We start from the raw sequence: 21,432 nt of genomic DNA, 5'->3' as shown, positions 1-21,432 counted from the left end.
ATGAGGATCTCCCAAATGCCAGGATGTAAACATGGGTACCACTACAGAGAAGCTGGTCATTTGAAATAAATAACAGGATAGAAATAGTGCAAGATGATAGAGAGAAAGACAAGAAGCAGCAGATGTGAATTCCTTAAAAAGAAAATTCCCAACAAATTCCTTCTCCCTCCCTTTAAGATACTATAAGTGACCGTTCCCAGAGAGGAGGCAATCTGTTCCTTTTGCAGAGCAGAATTAATTTCCTTCATGATGTTATGGGTTACTTATGAATCATGGGACTAACCCAAACTTTAGACACTAAATCACTCCCAGAATGAGAGTGAATTAAATCCTGTATAATTTTGTTAGATTGCTGGCAGAGGAGGAGGAAAAACTGAAGCAGTTGATGAAATTGAAGGAAGAACAAGAAGAATATATTATCAAGGCCCAACATGAAAAACTGGCTCTCAAGCAAGAGATGGAAAGCAAGAGCAAGTTTCTAGAAGAAACTAAGCTGCAGTTGGAAGAAGTCAGATTTAACAGAGAGAGGATGGACCAAGATGTTATGGTAAGCACTGGAACTGTGCCTGTTTCTTCCTCTTTTGAAGAGTTTTTTTTTTTTTAATATCAAGGGTTTTTATACCCTATTTCATCGCCTGTGGCAGGAATTCCTGACCTTTTTGACAGGAGGAACCAGTTTCATAGAAGGGGCAGGGGGAAGAGTACACAATTGAGATCCTGTGCAGGCAGTTTTGCTTGCCCGTAGCTCATCTCCAGATGTGTGGCCTGGTTCCTAACAGTACACAGACAGGTACCAGTCTATGGTCCTGGGTTGGGGCCACCTGCTTATGAAAAATGTTATTCCCAGAGGTGAGGCAGGCAAGCCTCCACTCTTCCAGAAGAGTGTTAAGATCTAGCTTTGCCAATAAGCTTGAAGGTCTAAAAATATGATGCAGCCTTGGGGATGGTTGGTGGCCTGAGGACATACCCATTCCCTTGTTAACCTTTTGAATTCTGTACTTTGAATTTTATCTTTACTTGGAAGTTTTAACTCCTTTGTGTTTTTATTCATATATTTATGTGATTTTATTACACGTTGTGAGACACCCAGAGTCATTTAGGTGAGATGGGACATGTAGAAATTAAATACATACATACATACATGCATGCATGCATACATACGGTACATACAGGCAGACCTTCCACATAATTCTGTATTGCTGTAGCTAACATTTTCATTTTAAACACTTCGCTCAATATTGAAAAAAAAAATGAGGTTACTAATATCAAAATATTCTTATATTTTACACTTTTAAAGTGTAAATCTGAGTGTTCTTACAAGTGCTGTTCCTGATATTATGGTATTAAAAGGACCAAAAGGCCTACTTAAAGAAAGATTACTTCCTCTTCTATATAAATACATTTTTATTTCTTTAATATTTAAATATTTTATTTTAAAAAATATTATTATTATAAACTTTTATTCATTAAACATGAAAGTCAACTGAACATTTAAAAATGTATCACAAGCATCATTGACTGGCTTTGATGATTGATACAGGTTGCTGCCAGCATCCTAGGTATCAACCAAGTATCTTCTTAAAATATATGTTGTTCCTAGTAGTTCAGTCTTTTGTGATGATGATGATAATGATGATCATGATAATGATGATCATGATAATGCATTCATTTACTGTCAATTAATTTATGCAATTTAAGCTAAAGAGTCTCCAAGCAGAGAACAAATACGCTATAGAAATGATGATCTTAGACACGTAACCTTCACTATAATTGAATGTTCAGATAGGAGTTTCAAAACCAAACTTTGTCAAAATAGTTGTCACATTGATTCAGTTTGTTAGTCAGATCCAAGTTGATACATATATTGAAAAATCTGAGAATTAAATAGTATTGTAGGGGTTTGAATTGATTCAGTAAGTTTGATATGATTCGTTGAATTGATTTAATGAAACTATTAGAATGTTTACAAATCTACTAAATGCTGCTATTTCTCCTTTGTGGTGGAGATAGCATCCAGGATTGGGTAGTCAGTTGCAGCTAGCTGATTGGACTGAGTCTGTCAGATCTGTGAGGACACTCCCGTTACCAACGGTCCCCAGACTCAGTCAAGCAGCTAGGACAATGTGTTTCAATTCAATACAAGTGGCGTAGTTGGCCAGCCATACTTGGTGGAATTAATTACTTCCTTAGTACTTTCAAGTTCCAAGTACTATTATTATAGATATTTTTATTTGTTTGCTTAATTAAATACTTTCAAGTACAGGTTTTTGGGGAGGGGCAGGGGAGAAACTGAGAAGTCAAAAACAAACGTTCCAGAAAAAATTGCAGTCAAACTGCCTCCTATTATGGCAAGAAAAATGCATGGATGTGTTCATGTAAGTCATCAGGAGTTAAGCTAATTGAGGGTGATTTTACTTTAATCTCACTGTGAGTTGACAACGTTATGCCACTAGATGGCATGCGCTAACCTGTTATTCTGTTTTTAAAAACTAAAAATGATAATATGCCAAGATCTCAGGAAATCAGAAATCTCCAAAAAAACCATCCTCTTATACAGATTTGGCCAATTCTTTAAAATTGAAAATAATTATTTAAAAGTCATTTTTTAATTATTATTAGTTAAGTTTTTATTGGTTTTTAAAAACAAACATAAACAAACAAAACATAAAAACATCAAGCCATCTTCGATATGTATATAAAAGTCATTTTAATTATGTTTGTAATATAGGGCTTACAGTGCATGAAACTAGATAACTGTGCCCACCACTTGAAAAAATTGCATTAGTCCACTCAAGAATAGTTTGAGATTTCTTTGCATTTTCAATAACATCTGCTGTATAGAATTAAAGAACTGTAGCTAAGCAAACTTATAGATAAATGTGGCTGCAAATTGAGATAGGAGATCAGGTTTTTCCTAAGGATGCTCCAAAATGGGTAAACTGATCTAGTGTCAGCCCTTCGAGACCCAGATCAGGAAACACACTCCACATGATCAGAACTCTACTTTATTGAAACAGGTTATTGCAAAAGAATTTTGCAAGTCTGTTGTATTTCTGCATTCTTCCCTCTTCAATGAATCAGGGAGGAATCTTTGGAGTCTCTTCTTAATACTATCAGCTTTCCCAGAACTTAAAGAATGCTTCCATCCTGTTTATGTACATAATGATTTCTGATTAGTTGCTTCAAGGCTGTTTCCTTGGCTATCTACAGCTAGTTACTTATATAATCTGATCTCATCTAGTTGATTTATTCACTGTGTGTATGCGGGGAAACTCATCAGAACTCAATACGACCTTACTTTTAATTTCCCTGGTTTTGATTTTTGTTACACTTTGAGGGGCTGGTGATCAGCTTTAACTTTTCAGTTTCAAAATTGCTTGTTCTAAATAGAATTTGCTTGCCCAAATTATGTCTTACAGAGTAGTGTTTCTCAGTCGTGGCAGCTTGAAAATGTATGGACTACAACTGTCAGAATTTCTCAGCCAGTATATTAGCTGGGGAATTCTGGAAGCTGAAATCCACACAGCTTCAAGTTGCCCAGGTTGACAAACATTGATGTAGACTGGGTGCTTGATGAGAATCTCATTCCTCATGATGTTTGACCAAAGTGGACAAAGGAGACCTTTCTCTGCAGATACTTCTAACCTGTGGAATGTCTGCCATTAGAAGCTTAAGAAACAACATTCAAAAAGCTTAAAAAGTACAATTTTAAAAAATGAATTTGGCAACTGAAGCAAGAATGGGTAGAGGTACCTGAGTTTGGGATGAATCCTGTTCAATGTTAAAGACATAATGAGTTTATAATACTCTAACTGTTGATTGGGTATGCTATTTTTAATATATTGATCAAGTTAATCTGTTGTTTACTGTATTGTTACCTATGGCATATTGTTTGTAAGCCCTTTCAGAGACTGGTGATTCAGGAGACATCAAACTTTTTGCAGTAAGTAAACAGACCTTGGCTCCAACGGGCTGCCCTGCCCTTTCCCTAATCTTCCCAACACTCTACTTTTTTTATTTCTTCTTAGCAACCAGTGTCCTTGGATTTTTCCCACTCTCCCCATCCCTCTTAAATGCTTCTCCCAAAGTATGCATGTTTCAGAGTTGTGCCTGGATTAAATGTGTCTAGTCATGGACTATTCAAAACTAGCTGTTCTCTGCAATGGATCGTTCTGTACATAACTACTTAAATATTTTTGTAAAGAAAATATTTCAAAGGTTAAAAAAATGCAAGAAAGAAATAGAGCTGTTTAAAGAAGTTGCCATGACCACTTCCCTCAGGACAATTCTTCTCCTGTGCCTTAATGGGGCATTTTCTATCTATAAATTCTCTGCTCTTTCTCTGTTTCCCTTCTTAATAGATATTCCATATTTTAAAAAAGCTAGAGAATAGTAAAATAACATAAGAGATTACAATTAACTGATAAGTATTTTCCCCCTGTGAAATTCTTTAACACAATTATTTATAAAACCTTGTCTGAAAAGAACCTGATAATTGTAGCCCAGAGTTTGTGATGATCTTTCAAAGAGACAGCCTTTTTTGATTTAATGCTGGCACTTATAACACTGTTGCCTCAAGAAATTCCTACCATTTCAATTGTTTCAGTCCTTTTCCTGTTAGCCAGAAGTGATTACAGAAAGTGCTCTTAATTAACTAATCTTCATGTAACATTCTAAGTCATTTGCATTTTCAGTAGAAGAGGATATATATAGTTCAGGGTTGTACTGTGGAATCCTTGGTGCTCTTGTTTATTTGCAGACATTTCATTACCCAACTAGGTAACATCATCAGTGTGAATGAGTGTGGGCTTCACTCTGTGTGAATGTGTATACATACATATATGCACATATACATGCACATGCAGAGCGAGAGAGAGTATAGTTTTCTTCTTAGTAAGTTCCTTGATAAGGGTATTGTTTTCTGCTTAATTGTATTTTTGTTGCTCAATATAATATCAACCTTTTTTTCAGTTGGTATGACGACTGCATTCAGTTGATTCACCATTTATAATTTCACTAAGTGTTGATTACCTAGAAATTACACAAATGTTAAATAGAGATAGCACCCAAATCTTTTTTTCCCCTCTTCCATTGCAGATAGCCCAGCAGAAGCTCCAGCAAGCCAGCACCAATGTAAAGCACTGGAATATTCAGATGAACCGACTGATGCACCCCATTGCTCCGGGAGGTATGACTGCAGAAGTATTCAGCTATGAAGCAAATTATGCAACTGTAGCCAGATGCCTTGTTTCAGGCTTGCAAGTTAAGCACACACAAATTTATAATTATCTGGCTGCCAAGGAATAATCTTGTGCTTTTTGAATAGACATTGTGTTTGTGTTTGATCTTCTTCCAGAATTTATGACCACAATTGTTTTAAAGATTATTTGTTCTCTTCTACAAGAGAACAGATATCCAGGTTGAAGTTCAGCAATCTGGAATATTCCATTTGTTTGTATGTGCTTTGCTGTTATTCCCTACCATTGCTAAGTTCTGCTTCAAGAGAGGCAGCTTATAATTTCTTAAACGCATGCATTCTGTATACTTGTGGTAACAGAGATGGGCATATGCCTAGTAATTTGTCCCTTAACTTCTTAAAATGAAAAAAAAATTGCCATGTGCTTTTCTTTTCCGGTTTATAGAAAAGCGTACCATGACAAGTGGAGGATTCCCTGGCTTTAATCCTGCAATGCTATCCAAAAGAGAGTCATCTGTCAAATTGAAGCAAAATATGGAAAAAAAGAAATCTGATCTTGAGAAGAATGAAAGCAAAGAAAACATAAACGGAGAGACAGAGAAGCAGATGCCAATGCCAGAAAAAGATGATTCTGGCTCGGAAACCCCTTGTTTAGCTTCAGAAGAAAAATAAGCCCAATAGATTTCAATTAAATTGAAATCTAGGGACCAAAAAATGTGTCATGACAGCTTAATGATTATTATAGTTTATAAATAGTGAACATATGTAAAGATTGTACAGGGAAGAATTGTGATGATCTCTGCAGTTAAGCCACAGAGTATCCTGGCAGTTCAATTTGTGTGCTAGAGTTAACCCTGAAGGGGCTACACATACACATATAAATATTGCTTCCTGATTGAAATTTTAGAAGTATGATTTAAATATGGGATTATGGTTTCCCCAAAACATGATTTATTTGGTTTTAGCAGATGAAGAAGAGTTCTGGTAATGTGGTATCTTACTATGGTATTAAAAGTGCTAACAGTTGGTGGTCACAGTAACCACTACTGTAATGTGCCAAGAATTTTGTCATTCTCTCTAAAAAAAATAATTGTAAAATATATTGTCTGAACAATTGAAATGTGTTATAAAAATTGAGTCTTTTATTTTTTGGCAGTGTCATTAGTTAACTCTTTGTGTCATTCCACTAACCTTATATTAGTAAGTTGAAAGGAAATAACCAGAGTCTATGTAATTTTTTAAAATGTTATGTTCCTAATATTAATGAGAGAAATCAGCATTTAATAGAAAAGGTTACAAAGATAGAAATTTCATTACGCTGCTGATGTATTGCACTATATGATACAAACTTTTTAGCTGAACGTTTCAGTTAAAGTTCCAAATTAAAATATCCTAACAAATGACTATCCAGCCTGGAGAGGAGAGGCCACTGTTTTCCTTAATAAGTGGCTCTACCTTGTTTAAGTTTCCATAGCTAATATTGAAAAAAATGAATCTTTAAAAGTCAGCTAAGAATTATTTTGACAGGCAATGCAAGGCAGGTCTTATTATATGAAGGGCTGAAAACTTTGCTATTATGTGTAAAGATAAAATTATAATCCCTGACATGTTTTTCTAAAATTTCAGATCCTTCATATTTAACTAAATCACAACAATTTGGAAAGTAAAATGCAAAATAAACACAAACTTATTCCATTGTTATATGGTGGAGAAAGATTCAGAGCGTATCTTTAAAAAACTCACTGTTGCTTATAGCATAGCAAGGTATCCTTTATAATTGTCCTTATTATTGCTCTTATCCTCCTTATTGTTCTTACTAAGCAAGATTTTGAAGCATGATGAAAATATTATAAAATGTTTCGAATCAGGACAAATACTATCTGTATCCTATGAGTAATAATGATGATATACATCTATCAACTCTAAAAAACAATTTCCAATTCCTGCAGAAGTAATTCTACTGTGAAATTGTCACAATAGGTGGCAGTAGCTAGCTGGTTTTGGTTGATTTTACAAAGGCAAGAGATTCAGATCTGATTAGGATTTTGATAGATCATCAAGAAATTCTAGAATTGTAAATGAGACTGAGCAATTGAAAAAAAAACCCTCCCATATAAGAAGAAAATGAAGGGGAAGTACTGTACCTCATAAATGTAGGCGTAGTATCTACAACAGGTGAGATGGTAAATACTTTCTAAACTGTACAAAGGTAATTGAATACTTTTCAATTACCTCCCTACCATTTTTAGGGAGAAAATCTTTCACGTGGTAAATTATAGGAAGGATGATTTCTGATCTTATGTTCACCTGAGCATATTAACTTTGTAAGTGCAAGGACTGCCTGGCACTTTAGCTTTGCATAAAATAGAGTGATAAATGAGTCTGTTCATTACAGGTAATTGTGATGATGATGATGGCTGCTAGTATATCACAGAACAGGGAGTCAGATTTTACAGCATTGTAGGTTTCTCTTTTTGTGTTTGTCCCTCTCAAATAATTCAAAATGTAGAATGTTTGCTGTTTAGTCTTTCCTGCTTGATTTTCTTTTCTTTATAACATCTCCATGTTACAAATAAGTGGAGAATGATAGAAGCCTGTCCTCTTTCCTATACCATCTTTCAACTTGCGAGGTTCTGATCTTGCTTTGGTGCCTGAAATTTGGTTTGTCTATTAGCCTCTCAGTGGCTAGGCTAAAATGTTATTGGCTAATTCATGCTTAATGTGTTGTGTGAATCCAGAGAATAGTTACCTAAACAGTTGGGTTAATTCAGTAAATCATGTTTTAGTAAAGTGTATTGCGTGAATGTAGCTTTGTGTTATCCAAAATTTCAATAGGTAAATTAAGTCAGAAGTGATGGAGAAAAATTATTGGAATAGAAGTCTAGAGATTACCATATCAAATTCTATAAACCAGGAATGGTTAACTTTTTGATGAGGCAAAATGTGTTTTGGGGGAACAAGGACTGTAGTGTGCAGAACAGTGAAGTACAACAATGGGAGAGATACAAAGTGGGAGACAGTGCTTTATTTGACAGGATTTTTCTTCAGTTTGGGAAGGTGAGTATTTAGAGAGTTTATCTTTAATATGTAATCTACTTCAGGAGTTAGAAAACAATAAGTTTTATATATGTTTTATATTTAAAAACAGGAAATTGTGTAATGTTTATTATTTTCTGAATAATTTTGGTTTAGGCATGTAGCAACTACTATATCATGCTGTAAAGGAGTCTGGGGTCCACAAAAGAGTTTGAAGTGATGTGTTGTCACATTATTAAAAGCCACTCATGTCTGCTATGGTCAATATAATCTGGGTAGTAGCAATGTACCTCCCACACCTATGCAGTATTTTCTTTCAAATCCCAGTTTGTGGTTGGCTACTGTATTTATTAATGTTGCATCCTTGCATTTTACGGTAGTATAGTTTTCAAAGTGGCCAGTAAGTTGATTAAAACAACACACAACAAAGAGCAAAATATTTCCATAAAGTAAATTAAACTTCAGCTCATTTAGAAATTTTTCTGCCTGTAGCCAGAAAAGGAAAGAAAAAAAAAACCCCTGAGAACAAGGTGAATTAAAAAAAAACACTAAAGCTCCATAAATAATCATTCTCACTAGCTACTGCTACTTCAGAAGGTCAGCAGATGGGTGTGTGAAGAATATGATGACAAGTTGATCAACTTGTGAAGGCTAATTACAGGATTTTAGTTGCTTAAATATCTGGTTAAATTGGTTTAAGTCATTTTATTTCCAAGGTCTTTAAAGGGATAATTCAGAATTTATTTTCTATTTGACTGGGCAGAATATGAGAGACATAAGACATAAACTGGTTTTGTAGTAGCACATAATTGCTGATCCTATTTCACATAATTGAAGTACAGTAGAACTGCATCCCAAGGAAGTTTTTTTTTAATTAAAGCCAAATGACTAATGACTCTTCCCATCCAGGACTGTCAACTGTTGTCAACCACTACCCGTTACCAAGCTACATTCTGGAGTCTAGAATAATTTAAGAACATCCAGACCTTTTATTAAGGTGGCTGACCTTGGGCCAATCTTTCTCTCTCTCCCTCTCCCTCCCTCCCTCTCTCCCAAAAAGGAGACAACTCACTTCTGAAAATCTTGTCACGCAAACTGCAAGGACTTGCAGTTAATGCATGGGAACTGTCAAGTAAAACATCTACAGAGGACCAAGCTGGTGGAAGCTAAACTAAACAAAAATAATAATGGTTTCAAAATAACTAAAAACACATTCACACTGCACAAGGGAAAAAATTGAGAACAGTTGAAAATGTCACTTGAACAAACTGCTATTAGTTTGTCTCTTAAATCTAAAAAAGGGGTGGGTGGGTGTTTTTTTCTCTCTCGGAAATTCTACGTTTGGCTTTATCTCCCCAAATTCCTGCTGACGGGAGTTGTAGACAAACTATAGCTAGGGAACTCTAGTTTCGGGATGCTCCTTATAAATTACCGCAATAAAAATGAAAACACGAGTTTGAAAAATTAGCCTCTGTCTGTGCCCGGTGAATAGCTGCAGGTCTCGAAATGCCGACTTAAGTTCCTTTTTGGACTACTTTTAAAAGAATTGGCTCGTTGGGTACAGCCTGCTTGATTCGTCAGCGACCATTGCGCGGAACCGGTTATGCTTCAGGGAAGAGCCGAGCGTCTCTTAACACGGGTTGAGCAATCTCTCCGCCCTCAGGCAGTCCTACGACACGCACGCACAGGCTCAAGACCGCGGCTCTGCGGGGAAAGGAGAACCCCACCAGTCCCAGAGGAACACCAGCCCGGGGGGGGGGGGCGGCAGAGCCCGACTCGATTTCGAGAAACAAGCCTTCCTCGCAGGGGGCGGGAACAGGCTTGGGCTGTCGTCGTGGCGATATGCTAATACCGCCCTCGGCTCGCTAGGCGAGCCAATGGGACTCAAGTGCGCGGGTAGCGTCAGGCTCAGCCTGCGTGACGTTGGGAGGAGGGAGTCGCTGCTGCTGTTGTGGGCCCCGCGGGACGGAGGAGGGCGTGAATGGCAAAAAAAGTTCTGCGGAGCGTGTGACCCGGGAGCGTGGGCGCCTCTCCGCAGGCAGGTGAGGTGCGGTTATACTCGGGCAAACTCGGCGTGAAGAGAGCCGCAAACAAGGCGGCGCGCTCGTCCCCCCGATTCGGCGTGGTGGGCGGCCGAGGTATCTCAAGAGCGGCGTTTGAGGGCGCTTAGAAGGCCCCAGAACCTCGTTCAAGACTGTGGGCGCCGGCCGCGTCCGGCCGCTGTTGAGCCGAACGGTCTCAGGTTTCGGTCCGGTGACTTGGCTTCGCGTCCGCGATGTGGCCTCGGCTCCCCTCGCTCCACCTTGAGAGGTAGCTGGCCTGATGCTCGCTGGCCGGTGAAACCGGGTACATGAGCGGCCGCAGCCTCCAGCCGCCCGTCCTCTGGCTTAGGATCCGGGACGAGCGCTGAAGGCAGAGCCTCTTTCTGCTTCTCAGAGCGGCGTGGTAAATAGAAGAGCCGGCAAGGATGCCCACTGAGGGTTTGGGCCGGAGAAGACAGGCGGTCCTTTTTTGAGGGGGGCGGGAGAGAAATAAACTTTCCTTTGCCTTGCTGACTTTCGACGCCTCTTGGCTTGGTGGTAAAGCGGGCGGGACTCGGGCCTGCAATGTCGCCTAAAAAGAGCACCGGGTGACCGACTCAGCCGGGCTGCCCTTTCAGAGGGTTCTGCCATCTAGGCATGGCAGGAATAAGGGCGGGAGTGTGAGCAGCCACCTGAGTCCTCCAGGTTCTCTGCATGCTCCCTCAGGGGAAGACAAGAACCAGGTATTTCGCTGCCTCAGGTAGAAAGGTAGATGGTCCGCAAGGTCAGGCAGTTATATTCAGGCATTGGAGGCAGAAAGAGCCACAGATATCTTCTCCCCTATTGACAATACAAAGCGCAGCGCTCATAATAAATAACACGCTGGTGTCTTTTCAAAGCAGCCATAATTGTCTTTCTGAGGCAGCTGATGATCCTCAGCCCTCCCTACAGAGATTCCCAGAGAAGAGGACAAGCAAGCAGAAATAAGCATCACTCTTCTCCAGCCTTGCTGAGCTCAGTCTTTCCCCATTATGTTGTTCAGAGCAAACCTGCCAGTATGGTTTCATACTTTAGTGAGATCAAATGTTCAGTTTAAAAAATGGATGCTTCAACCTTCATGTGTATATAATCATTACTAAAGTGATAGAATTGGTTTTTTAAAAAAGGTAAAATACATCAAATTAGAATAAACACACAGATGGTAGCTATAAACCCAAACCACAGTAGATTTCACAGTATGAAAATACAATTGTAGCTAACTGAAATGTTTTATTTTGTTTTAAGTCTGATACAGTCTTTTTTTTGTTTAATGCCATATATATCAATGATGCTAACAGAATTGAACTTTGAAAGAACTTTGTTATTTCTTCTCTTTCCCCATGTTTGAAGACAAGTGCACATTTATTAAAATCTAATAAATACTGTGCATCTCTGATTGTTCATACTAGTTTTAAGGAATTATTTTTTATTTATTGACAATATATTTTAAACCAATAATATTGTGCTTTGTAGTTCTTAAGTTGAGAATTATGATAAAGTTATCTCAATGAAATTTTTTATTTCATTGCATATACAATTATAAAAAAACGATTAGGCTTGTTAATAGCCGTTTTGTGAAGTTCTTTGGTTGTGCAAGTAGATCACTTGGTCATGCCTTGACATCAGGTATATCTAAATGTTGATGAACTTTTAGGATTGTATGAATTATCTGATTATGAATGGTGGTAATCAGTAAATCAGCTCTAGTGATAGACATGAAATGTATGTATGTGTATGTATGTGTGTGTGTGTGTGTGTGTGTATGTATGTATGTATACATATACATATATATACCCTGTTTCTCCAACAATATGGCCTCCCCCAATAGGAAGTCCCAGCATGTTTTATAGGCATGAAATGAAATTAAGCCCCTCCCCCCAAATTAAGGCCTATATTAAAACATGCGAAATGGGGGGAATGGTGGGGGGGCTTGTTGTTAGGAAGTACTTTTGTTGCACACCCGGATATGGTGCTGCCTGCGTTGACCCTGATACGAAGTACCCCACCAACGCCGAAGTCAACATCCAAGCCATTGCCGCCTGCCCGCCCGAAGATGCAAGGGGGGGGAATTAAGTCACCCCTCCAAAAAAAGACAGCCTAGCCATTTTGGGGGGGCTCAAAAAAAAAAAAAAGACCCGGCCTTATTATATGAGAAACACGGTATATATACCTACACACACACACACATATATATACATACATACATATACACACACACACACATACATACACAGAGAGGGGGGGAGGGAGGGAAAGTCCCAATAAATAGAGCAGGCTAACTTCTGTGAAGATAGGCACATAAAGCCATTATCTCAGTCATGTTTCCAGATGCACTGCTGTTGTATAGCATTGCAATAGTGACTTATGGTATGAAGTAATTGAACGTTATAATAATAATTTCAATTATTTCAAATAGTTTCCTTTGAATAAAAAATTTACCCATAGAAACGATATATATGGCTGGGGATGGAAACACAGAGATTCGAAATATGGTTCCTGGTTTACTGAAACTTTAAATCTTAATATTTACATCAGGACATCTGGAGGGCATTACATTGAAGAAAACTGGTACTGGAGCAAAATTTGCACAGGAAGGAGTATGTTAAGCAAACATTTAGCTAGACATTGTAGTATTTCCTATTTATTTTTCTTGGTTTAAGGAAATATTTTGTTCCTTTGCATTCTAGTAAGGAAAAGAGAGATAACAAAAAGTCAAGTGCCAATCTAAAAACTAAAGGAGTTCTAATAGTCAGTGGGGGGCATGGTCTTAGTAGGCATCTAGACTCAAAACTTGAGTCTAGTTGAGCTGGTTAGTATGTGGATGAAAGATTACCAAGGAATATCAGGGCTGTAAACCAGATTGGGAAAAAACTAGCAAAATGAAAGAAAGAGGGAAGGGTTCTATTTTCTTTCCCAGGAATAGTTGAAAAGGATAATTTCAGGAACTCTCCTCTAATTAAAAACCCTGTGCTTAATTTTGTTTATGTATCCAGGTAATGACCAACAGGAATAAACATACGGTAGGTTTGCAAAGATAAATGTCTCATCTTATGCATGATAACATGCAAAGAAAGGAGGGGATTAGTGTGAAATTGAGATTCCTATTTAAAATGTAGTTAATCTTAAATGCAGGAGATACTGATATAAAAATATAGATAGGTTTTGAGTAAGATTGGAAATATTTGTCCTATCAATTGCCCAAAATAAAATGTTCTAATAATACAGGTAAAACTTGTTTTTCATGGTTTCCAAGGCTAAAATTTAACCCACATCAGTCTAGTAAATAACTAGTATCTGAAAATAAAGATTTTTTCCTCGCTTGCATTTTGTCAGCATCTTAAGAATTTGTAGGTTACATAGTTCAAATGGAAGCAGTTGCACAATAAAGAGGTTTATGCAGTTATAGAATGTGGGTAGCAACCATGCAAGCTCATTGGATGACTCTGGGTCAGTACTTCTGTTTCAGCCCAATGTACCTCACAAAACCATTGTTGTAGAATAAAATAGGTCTTATACTGCACTTTTATGTAAGTGCATATAAAATTCTTTAAAAAGTAAATATAGTAAATATAATAAATATAAGTAAAGTAAATATAATATAATATAAATCCCCCAAAACATCAAAACATAAATTTAAAATATTTTTCTCTACATATATGTGCATTGTGTTTCATCTCTTTGCAGTTACAACCTCCAAATATTAAAGTTATCCATCTCTGCTTTAATAAATGGTTGACAAAATTTAATCAAGAATGTTAGGTATCACTGAAGTACTCCCAATAATGTCTCCAGAGTTTGTCATCAGGGAGGTTTTACTTTCCTTTGAAAGAACTCTATAGATCTCAAGCTTTAAGAGACTAGAACAAATGTTGATGAAGAATTTTTTTGCCCCAATTTGTTTCTGGTTACATTTGAAAAAGCTACAATAATTTGATTTGAAAAACTATATAACTTGGGGATAGAATAGCTTAAGAGATATTGGATACTTTTGTTTCTTTATCTATTTAGCATATGGAAACATACAATATTAAACAGTATTACTATACAATATTAAAGATAGTTTTGTTTTATATCACTGTTTGTGAACAAAAGTTGTTTTCCTCCAGGCGAAGGAGGAATGACAATCTGGGTCCTTCAGGAGCACAGGTTCTCGATAAACTTGGACAAATGCCATCTAGTCCCAATGACTTGTCTCTTACATTTGGGGGCGATTATAGACTCTCTATCTGGTCAGGTCTTCCTCTCCCAGGATCTCCAGGACAGCATCAAGGCCGTCACAGTTCTGATTCTGTCCTCCAGCGGGGCCCCTCTTGCCTTGCTGCCTCAGCTCCTGGGCAAAATGATCTCCTGTATCAGCATTGTGCCCTGGGCTTGGTTCCACACCTGGGCTCTGCAGTGGTTCCTGCTCCCCTATTAGAGGGCGGGCAGGGGCAACTCAGCGTCAAGGGTTCAGGTGTTCCAGGGAGTACTTTGATTGTTCCGTTGGTGGCAGTCCCGGGCTATCAGCCAGGGTTGTTTCTATAGCCACAAAGTTTGACCTTAACAGACAGTCTTTAGCCAGTCTTTTCAGCTGGGGGGGCGCATCTTGGCCCCCAGGTAACCCAGTGGCAGTGGTCACAAGAGGAGCTAAGCCACAATATAAACTGGCTTGAACTCAGGGCGGCCCGCTTGGCACTCAGGAGTTTCCAGCAGGAGGTTTTGGAGCGGCATGTCCTTCTCACAGACAATGTGGCCACCAAAGCCCACATAAATCATCAGGGGGGGCACTCGCTCCAGGACTCTAATGCAGGTAGTGACCCAATTGTGACTTTTGGCAGAGAGACATCTTTCATCTATAAGGGCAGAGCACATATCGGGGTCTTGAATGTGCAGGCAGACTGGTTGAGCAGGGCCACAGTTGACCAGTCAGAGTGGTGCCTGCATCCCAGTTTGTTCTGGGAGATTTTGGAGCGGTTTGGCCGTCCGATTCTGGACCTCTCCAGTGAATTTTCAACTCCCAAGATTTTTTGTGAGGTTTCCAGCACCAGGGGCGAAAAGGGTCAGTGCTCTATGCTGTCAGTGACTCCAGGACCTATTGTATGCCTCCCCCCCTTCCCCTGATCCCAGGGACAATCAGGAAGGTGCTGTCAGAGAGGGCATTGCTGTTAGCCCCATACTGGCCCAGGAGGCCGTGGTTCATCGATCTGGTTGGCCTGTCAATCTCCAGGCCTTGGAGGATTCCCCTGGACAGTCTTCCTCAGTGAGGGTCCCAACAACCATCCAGAGCCAGAGTGGCTCCAGTTGACCGTCTGGCACTTGACCGGGGCTCTTGAGACAGGAAAAGTTCTCCAAGAAGGTCATCTAGATGATCCAGGTGGCCAGGCGGCCTTCCATGACTAGAATTTATGATGCTACATGGAAGATTTTCTGCGGTTGGTGTTCGAGCTGCCACTTTGATCCCACCTTAGTGTCACTGGTAGACGTTTTGGAATTTCTGCAAGACAGTTTGGACAAGGGCTGTCCCCTAATAACTTACAATGATAGGTGGCTGCCTTGGCCTTGATTTCGTTTGAGGACTCAAACACTCGTGCCTAGCACCCCAGGGTGAGAGCCTTTCTTAGGGGAGCCACGAACTTGTAGCCATTGGTGGTTCACACGTATCCCACCTGGGACCTGCCAAAGGTTTTGCAGGCTCTGACTTCTGCACTGTTTGACCCCTGTGTGAGGCCAGCCTACACTTACTCACATGCAAGGTGGCATTCCTGGTGGCCATTACATCAGCCATATGTATATCAGAGTTGGCGGCTTTATCAGTTAGAAAGGACCTCTGTGTTTTTCATGAGGACAGAGTAGTTCTGTGGTTGGACCCTATCTTTCTGTCCCTATTCCATCATTCACAGGAGTTGATTTTGTGTGATTTCTGTCCAGGGCCTAACCGTGCTCTGGAAAAGAAATGGCACACCTTGGATGTTAGGAGGGCGCTCTGCATTTACATCAAGCGAACTTCTTCAGGAAGACCGAATCCCTGTTCATCTCCTTTCAGCCGTCGACTTTGGGCCGCAGGGTGACACCTTCTACTATGGGTCATTGGCTCAGGGCTTCTATTGCAAAGGCCTATGAGCTGCAGTTCTTCCCAGTGCCCAGGAAGATCACCGCTCACTCTACTAGAAGCATGGCAACTACTGCAGCTTGGGCAACGCAGGCCTTTGTTCAGACATTTGTTGAGCTGCAGTGTGGTCATCAGCGACACCATTCATCTGATGCTACTGGATTGACTCGCCTCAGCAGAGGTGACCTTTGGCAGGCAAATGTAGAGGCGGGGACTTCAGACCAGACCAATTCCTGCCGGTAGGACAGCCAGCAGCTAGCTTTGGTATGTCCTAACCTGGATTCTCCCGTCGACGGACATGCGTCTTCTTGGGGAGTCAACGGGAAAATCCAATTCCACCCTGAAGTCTGTCTGGTCAGTCAGAAGAAGGACTGCCATTCAGAGGAAGATGGACAGCAGAATTCACTTTGCCTTTGTTTCGAACTGGGGGCTGTTACCAGGGAGGTGTGTCCTCAGAATTCCACAGTCTGTAGAGCAATGAGGCTAGAGACTACCCAACCTGGATTCTCCCGTTGACTCCCCAAGAAGAGGTTGATTTTACCTGATAACAGTCCCATTCATGTTGGAGGCAGCATTTGGGTGCTTCTGGGTTAAAAGGACTAGCTGCTGACATCATCATTGCCTGGGAGATGCTCGTGAGAGTCCTTTCACATCCCTGTCAGGTAGCTGGAGTGAATGAAGGGAACCCACTCTGCCACACTGCAGCACTTGGGGCTCAAATGTGGGCTTGCTAATCTCTAACCAGCATCCTAAGCACATCAGCAACCTTGTTTCTTAAACCAGCACATGAAATACAGAAACATGTTGGAAATCAAATACAGCTGATATAATATAATGTTGGCATGATGTAACCACTACGCTCTCAGCAATATACAAACAACATATTCTCCACCAGCTAAAACTTCAAACCATTTTCTAGAATAATTTCAAATATATTGCATCATTATAATAATCCATTTCAATTCAATTCAATTCAATGCATAGATAGCTAGAATAAAAACTTCCTTTGGATAGGATTACAACTGGTATACTAGTCTAAATTAATAAGCAGTATTGCTAGCTGATACCTAAACTTCCCATTAAATCAGAATCCAGGACAACTGCCGAGCTGCATATTTGGTCCTTCGGAAACTCTTAAGATTAGTTGTGAGTCTTCATATATAATATCTAATTTCTTTATTCAGAGTACTTCAGTTTTGTGTAATAAAATTTGAATAATTCATTCTTCCTTCTCCTTTTAAAAATTACTATTGGGCTATAGGTATTATTTACAGTACAGCTGGAAAAGAATGTTTTCCAATTAGTGCTTAATTTAGAAATTATATGTCTGATTGTGGAACAATTTTTATTTTATTTCATTGTTGTCAGCCACTCAGTCGTGTCCAATCCTCAGTCACTCTATGAATTTGCACTCTCCATGCCTCTATGTCCCATACTGCCTCCTTCAGATCTGCCATGGTCATCCCAATGTCACCCTTGTGTACAGCTAGTGGGTACTAGGGTGACACCTTCTCCTTTTTCTGCTGATCACTCCCAGCATGATTGACTTTTAGAATGACCAAAATAAGACAGCCTCTATTTGGTGATCTTGGCTTCAAGTAATATTTTTGGGAGGGTCGACCTAGGACTTCTTTGTTATTTTGCAGCCCATGGAAGATGTGTAATAGTCGCCTCCAGCACCACAGTTCAAACACACCCATTCTTCTCCTATCTGCTTTTTTCAAGAGTTCAAGTTTCACAGCCATAAGTAGCAATTGGAAAAATTGTTGCGTTAACTGATCTGCGTTTTATTGTGAGACCGATGTCTTTACTTTGCCAGATGTTATTCATACCGAACATTGGAGTCACCATTTTGATCAATTTTAGAGCCCAAGAAGATGAATTCCTCTTAGTGTTTCTCATTGTCAATCTACATTCTGGCCTGTGTGTTCTCTAGCATTGTCATTATCTTTGTTTTCTTGATGTTAACATGCAGTCTCATATTTGACTCTCAGGATTGGCCTCCTTGCTTTCCAGGAGCAATGTTGTACCATCTGCATATCGGAGGTTGTTCATATGCATATCACCAATTTTAACTTCAATGGTAATTCCTCCAAACGTGCATTTCTCATAACCTTATCAGTCATGTTGAATAGTATACATTTTATAGTATATATTTTATTTAATTCTTATTTATTAGTTTTTTATTCTACCCTTCCTTAAGGAGCTCAGGGCACTGTACAAAGCAATTCCTCCTTCCTTCTGTGACTGAAGGTGGACTAGAACCTGTTTCTCCCCATTGTCAGTCCAGCACTGTGCTCACTGCATTATATTGCCCTTGAATTTTTGTAATCTTAATGTAGTTGTGCTTTTAATTAAATTTTAAATTACTATTTTCATTTTGTATTTTTGTTAGAAAAATTGACATTTTTTTCTAAGTAGGTAAAAGAAAAATGTAAAATAAATGTGTACATATCTGTTGTTTTTGCCTATTGAGAATATACTTCATTGCAGAATTCTAGTGAGTGAGACAACATTTCTTTAAACACAAAAAAGATGGTTCAGCAAAATTGGTGTTAGGTATGAAAGATGTATTGAATGCTATCATATTTAATTTTACATCATTAACAGTAAAGCTTAATTAAACCTTAATATTTATTTTTTTTAGTGTAGTAAGAAAATAGATTTTTAAAATTTAGTTTCCTCTCTCTCTCAGGGTTGAACATATAAATCTAGGCACTGCTGTAACTTTTGTATAACATAGATACAGAAATTGCCAAAATGCTTCTTGTACATGTTAAGGACTTGTTTGGTGCCTTTTATGAATTATTCTGCCTAAAACTAAGTATTTTAATAGCTGGATTTTAATACATAGATTGGAATTGTAATTTCATGAATAAATGTAATATGAACAGGATTGATGACTGAAAGGGTAAGAAATCCTCATATGGTCTTAGTTTTAGATTTAGAACATAATAGTTTTTACTCATTTAGTCAAAACTAGAGATGTAATTAATATAGTGTTAATACTTTTCTGGATTTGCTGCAACATTTGTGGCATCTTAAAAATTGGCATAAGGTCTGGCTGATTATATTTTATTCATCAAATTAAACTGATACACAAGATTCTTTTTAACGTTGTTTCAGCTAAGAATCTGTGTCCTGTATGGAAAACCTTAAGAGGGGTTCCAGCACTTAGGATTCATAAAGCATCTCATCATTCTTGTCCCACAATAAATAGGCCATTATGCAGCATGAATATGATTGCATTTGCTACAGTGGAATATGCTGCAATGCTATATAATAATAAAAATTCTTACCCTACAAATATATACTAGGAAGTAAGTCTTACTGAATACAGTCACATTCATGTCCTAATAAGTATATATAAGATTCAACAGTAAACCTGTTCTACTTTTCCTGATTATTGTAATGAATAGAGTGGAAATGTATTTTGCTCTTTTGCAGCTTCCCTCTACTGTACTTGGAAGGTTCCTTATGCTGATATGGTAACTTCAGAGTGGCAGTCATCACAAGTGAATAAAGGTAATAATCCCTTATTAAAGAATATAATTTACAGTTTTTACATTTCAGTTTTGAGTTTATGTGTATTTGCATATTGCAGATTAGATAGTTATTTTGAGTAGTCAAAACAATACATGCAGAGATTCACCTTGTAAGAAGCCTGAGATATTAGCGCTGGTTATATATGTAAAGTTTAATTGTGAAATACATTCATGGGTCAGTGGATGCATATTATTCTTTTATATTATTCTTTTCAATCTCGAAGCGGAGTATGAGTTTAACTCTGAATTTTAACTAGTATGCTAAAATCACTACTCACTTTTGATGCTTCATCTCTATTGCATGTATCTTATTTCTATAGGACCATGTTTAAAAATAAGAATAATTAAAGAGTCGGATGAGGTTTATTAAGGGTCAAGAGCTTGAAACTGGAAGTATTTTGTAGAAGACTAAATTAGGCTATGAAATTATTTCAGACTATAATTTTATAAATATTGTGCAGTAAATACTATACTGCAAGAAAACATTAACATTTCAAGGATTGTTATAGATTCTTCTTGAAACTTAAGTGTCTGATACACAAAATCTGCACCATTGGGTTGGCTGAAGTTATAATTTCTAAACAGAAAAATGAAAATGTATACTTTCTTGCCTTTATGAAATGAATTACAGTGGAACTTCGGGTCGCGAATGCTTCTGACCACGACCAAATCTGGTGACAACCAAAAATTTCAGAAAATCTTTGCATCTGGTCGCAAATACATCTTCAGGTGGTGACCAAACACAGCTGTGGCAATTTCCCCTCCCAAGCCATTTTTTTTTGTCCGCGCATACGCAGTCAGTCTTGTTTCTGGTCACAACCAAATCAGGTTGTGATGAAAGTCCTGGAACAGATTACTGTCGTGACCAGAGGTTCCACTGTGTGGTATACAATTTCATTCCTGTTGTGCATTTTTTTTTAAAAAAAGAACAGCATAGAATGTTGTAATGTTTTACTATATTGTTAGGTGGATCTGGGTAAAAGAAGCAGGTACAGTGTCCCCTAGAATTTTGTGCAGTCTTATCTTAGTTTTGTTGGTCTTATATGTTTTCTAGCCTACTGAGAGCATTAAGTCCTGGTCAATATAATTCTGTGGCATATGAAGCATTGTTAGCTTGAAGCAGTGTATGCAAAAATAAATAGGTATCCCACTTAGTGTGGATTTTGCTGAAGAGCTACATGACAGCTTCTTGACACAGATTCAGTTATACCAGTGGTGGTTAACCTTTTTGGGCTCCCGTGCCAAAAATTGCTCTCGCATGCCAACACCCAGAAGACAATGTGCGCGGTGTCCCCTATGCCCCCTGCACATGTGCCGTGACCCTCCTATGCGTTGAATGTCTCTGCACATGCACATGTGACCCCCCCATGCACTGTGCATCTCTGCATGCATACACGATCCCCCGTGTGCCATGTGCCTCTGCACATGCATGCGCAATCCCCTGCACACCCCTGCACATGCATGCAAAATCCCCTGCATGCCTCTGCACATGCGTGCATGTCTCCT

At 38.8% G+C, this 21,432-nt stretch overlaps 2 protein-coding genes across 10 annotated transcripts in view; both read left to right on the top strand.

The window, feature by feature from the left end:
- The window catches only part of DEF6 (DEF6 guanine nucleotide exchange factor), a 54,505-nt gene extending 48,175 nt beyond the window's left edge, over nt 1–6,330 (top strand). Inside the window, exons 9-11 of the mRNA XM_026719965.2 lie at nt 349–547; nt 5,098–5,188; nt 5,643–6,330. Of these exons, the coding sequence (XP_026575750.1) occupies nt 349–547; nt 5,098–5,188; nt 5,643–5,869 (517 nt within the window). The 3' untranslated portion in view covers nt 5,870–6,330. The remainder of the gene's footprint in view (nt 1–348; nt 548–5,097; nt 5,189–5,642) is intronic.
- A 3,784-nt stretch (nt 6,331–10,114) lies between these two features.
- PPARD (peroxisome proliferator activated receptor delta) overlaps nt 10,115–21,432 on the top strand; it is a 44,182-nt gene continuing 32,864 nt past the window's right edge. For 3 of the 9 annotated variants that reach the window (XM_087929552.1, XM_087929551.1, XM_087929550.1), the window contains exons 1-2: nt 10,156–10,275; nt 19,829–19,906. The gene's annotated coding sequence lies outside the window, so the exon portion shown is untranslated. Of the gene's footprint in view, nt 10,281–18,374; nt 18,465–19,824; nt 19,907–21,432 lie in introns of those variants that run through there. The other 6 variants (XM_026719959.2, XM_026719958.2, XM_087929549.1 and 3 more) reach the window with 6 other exon arrangements.

Source organism: Pseudonaja textilis, chromosome 3 (genome assembly GCF_049901715.1).
Source record: "Pseudonaja textilis isolate UNSWEBS1 chromosome 3, rPseTex1.2, whole genome shotgun sequence".
NCBI lineage: Eukaryota > Metazoa > Chordata > Lepidosauria > Squamata > Elapidae > Pseudonaja > Pseudonaja textilis.
The sequence above is the reverse complement of the archived record's forward strand: the minus strand, read 5'-3'. Positions and strand labels throughout refer to the sequence as shown.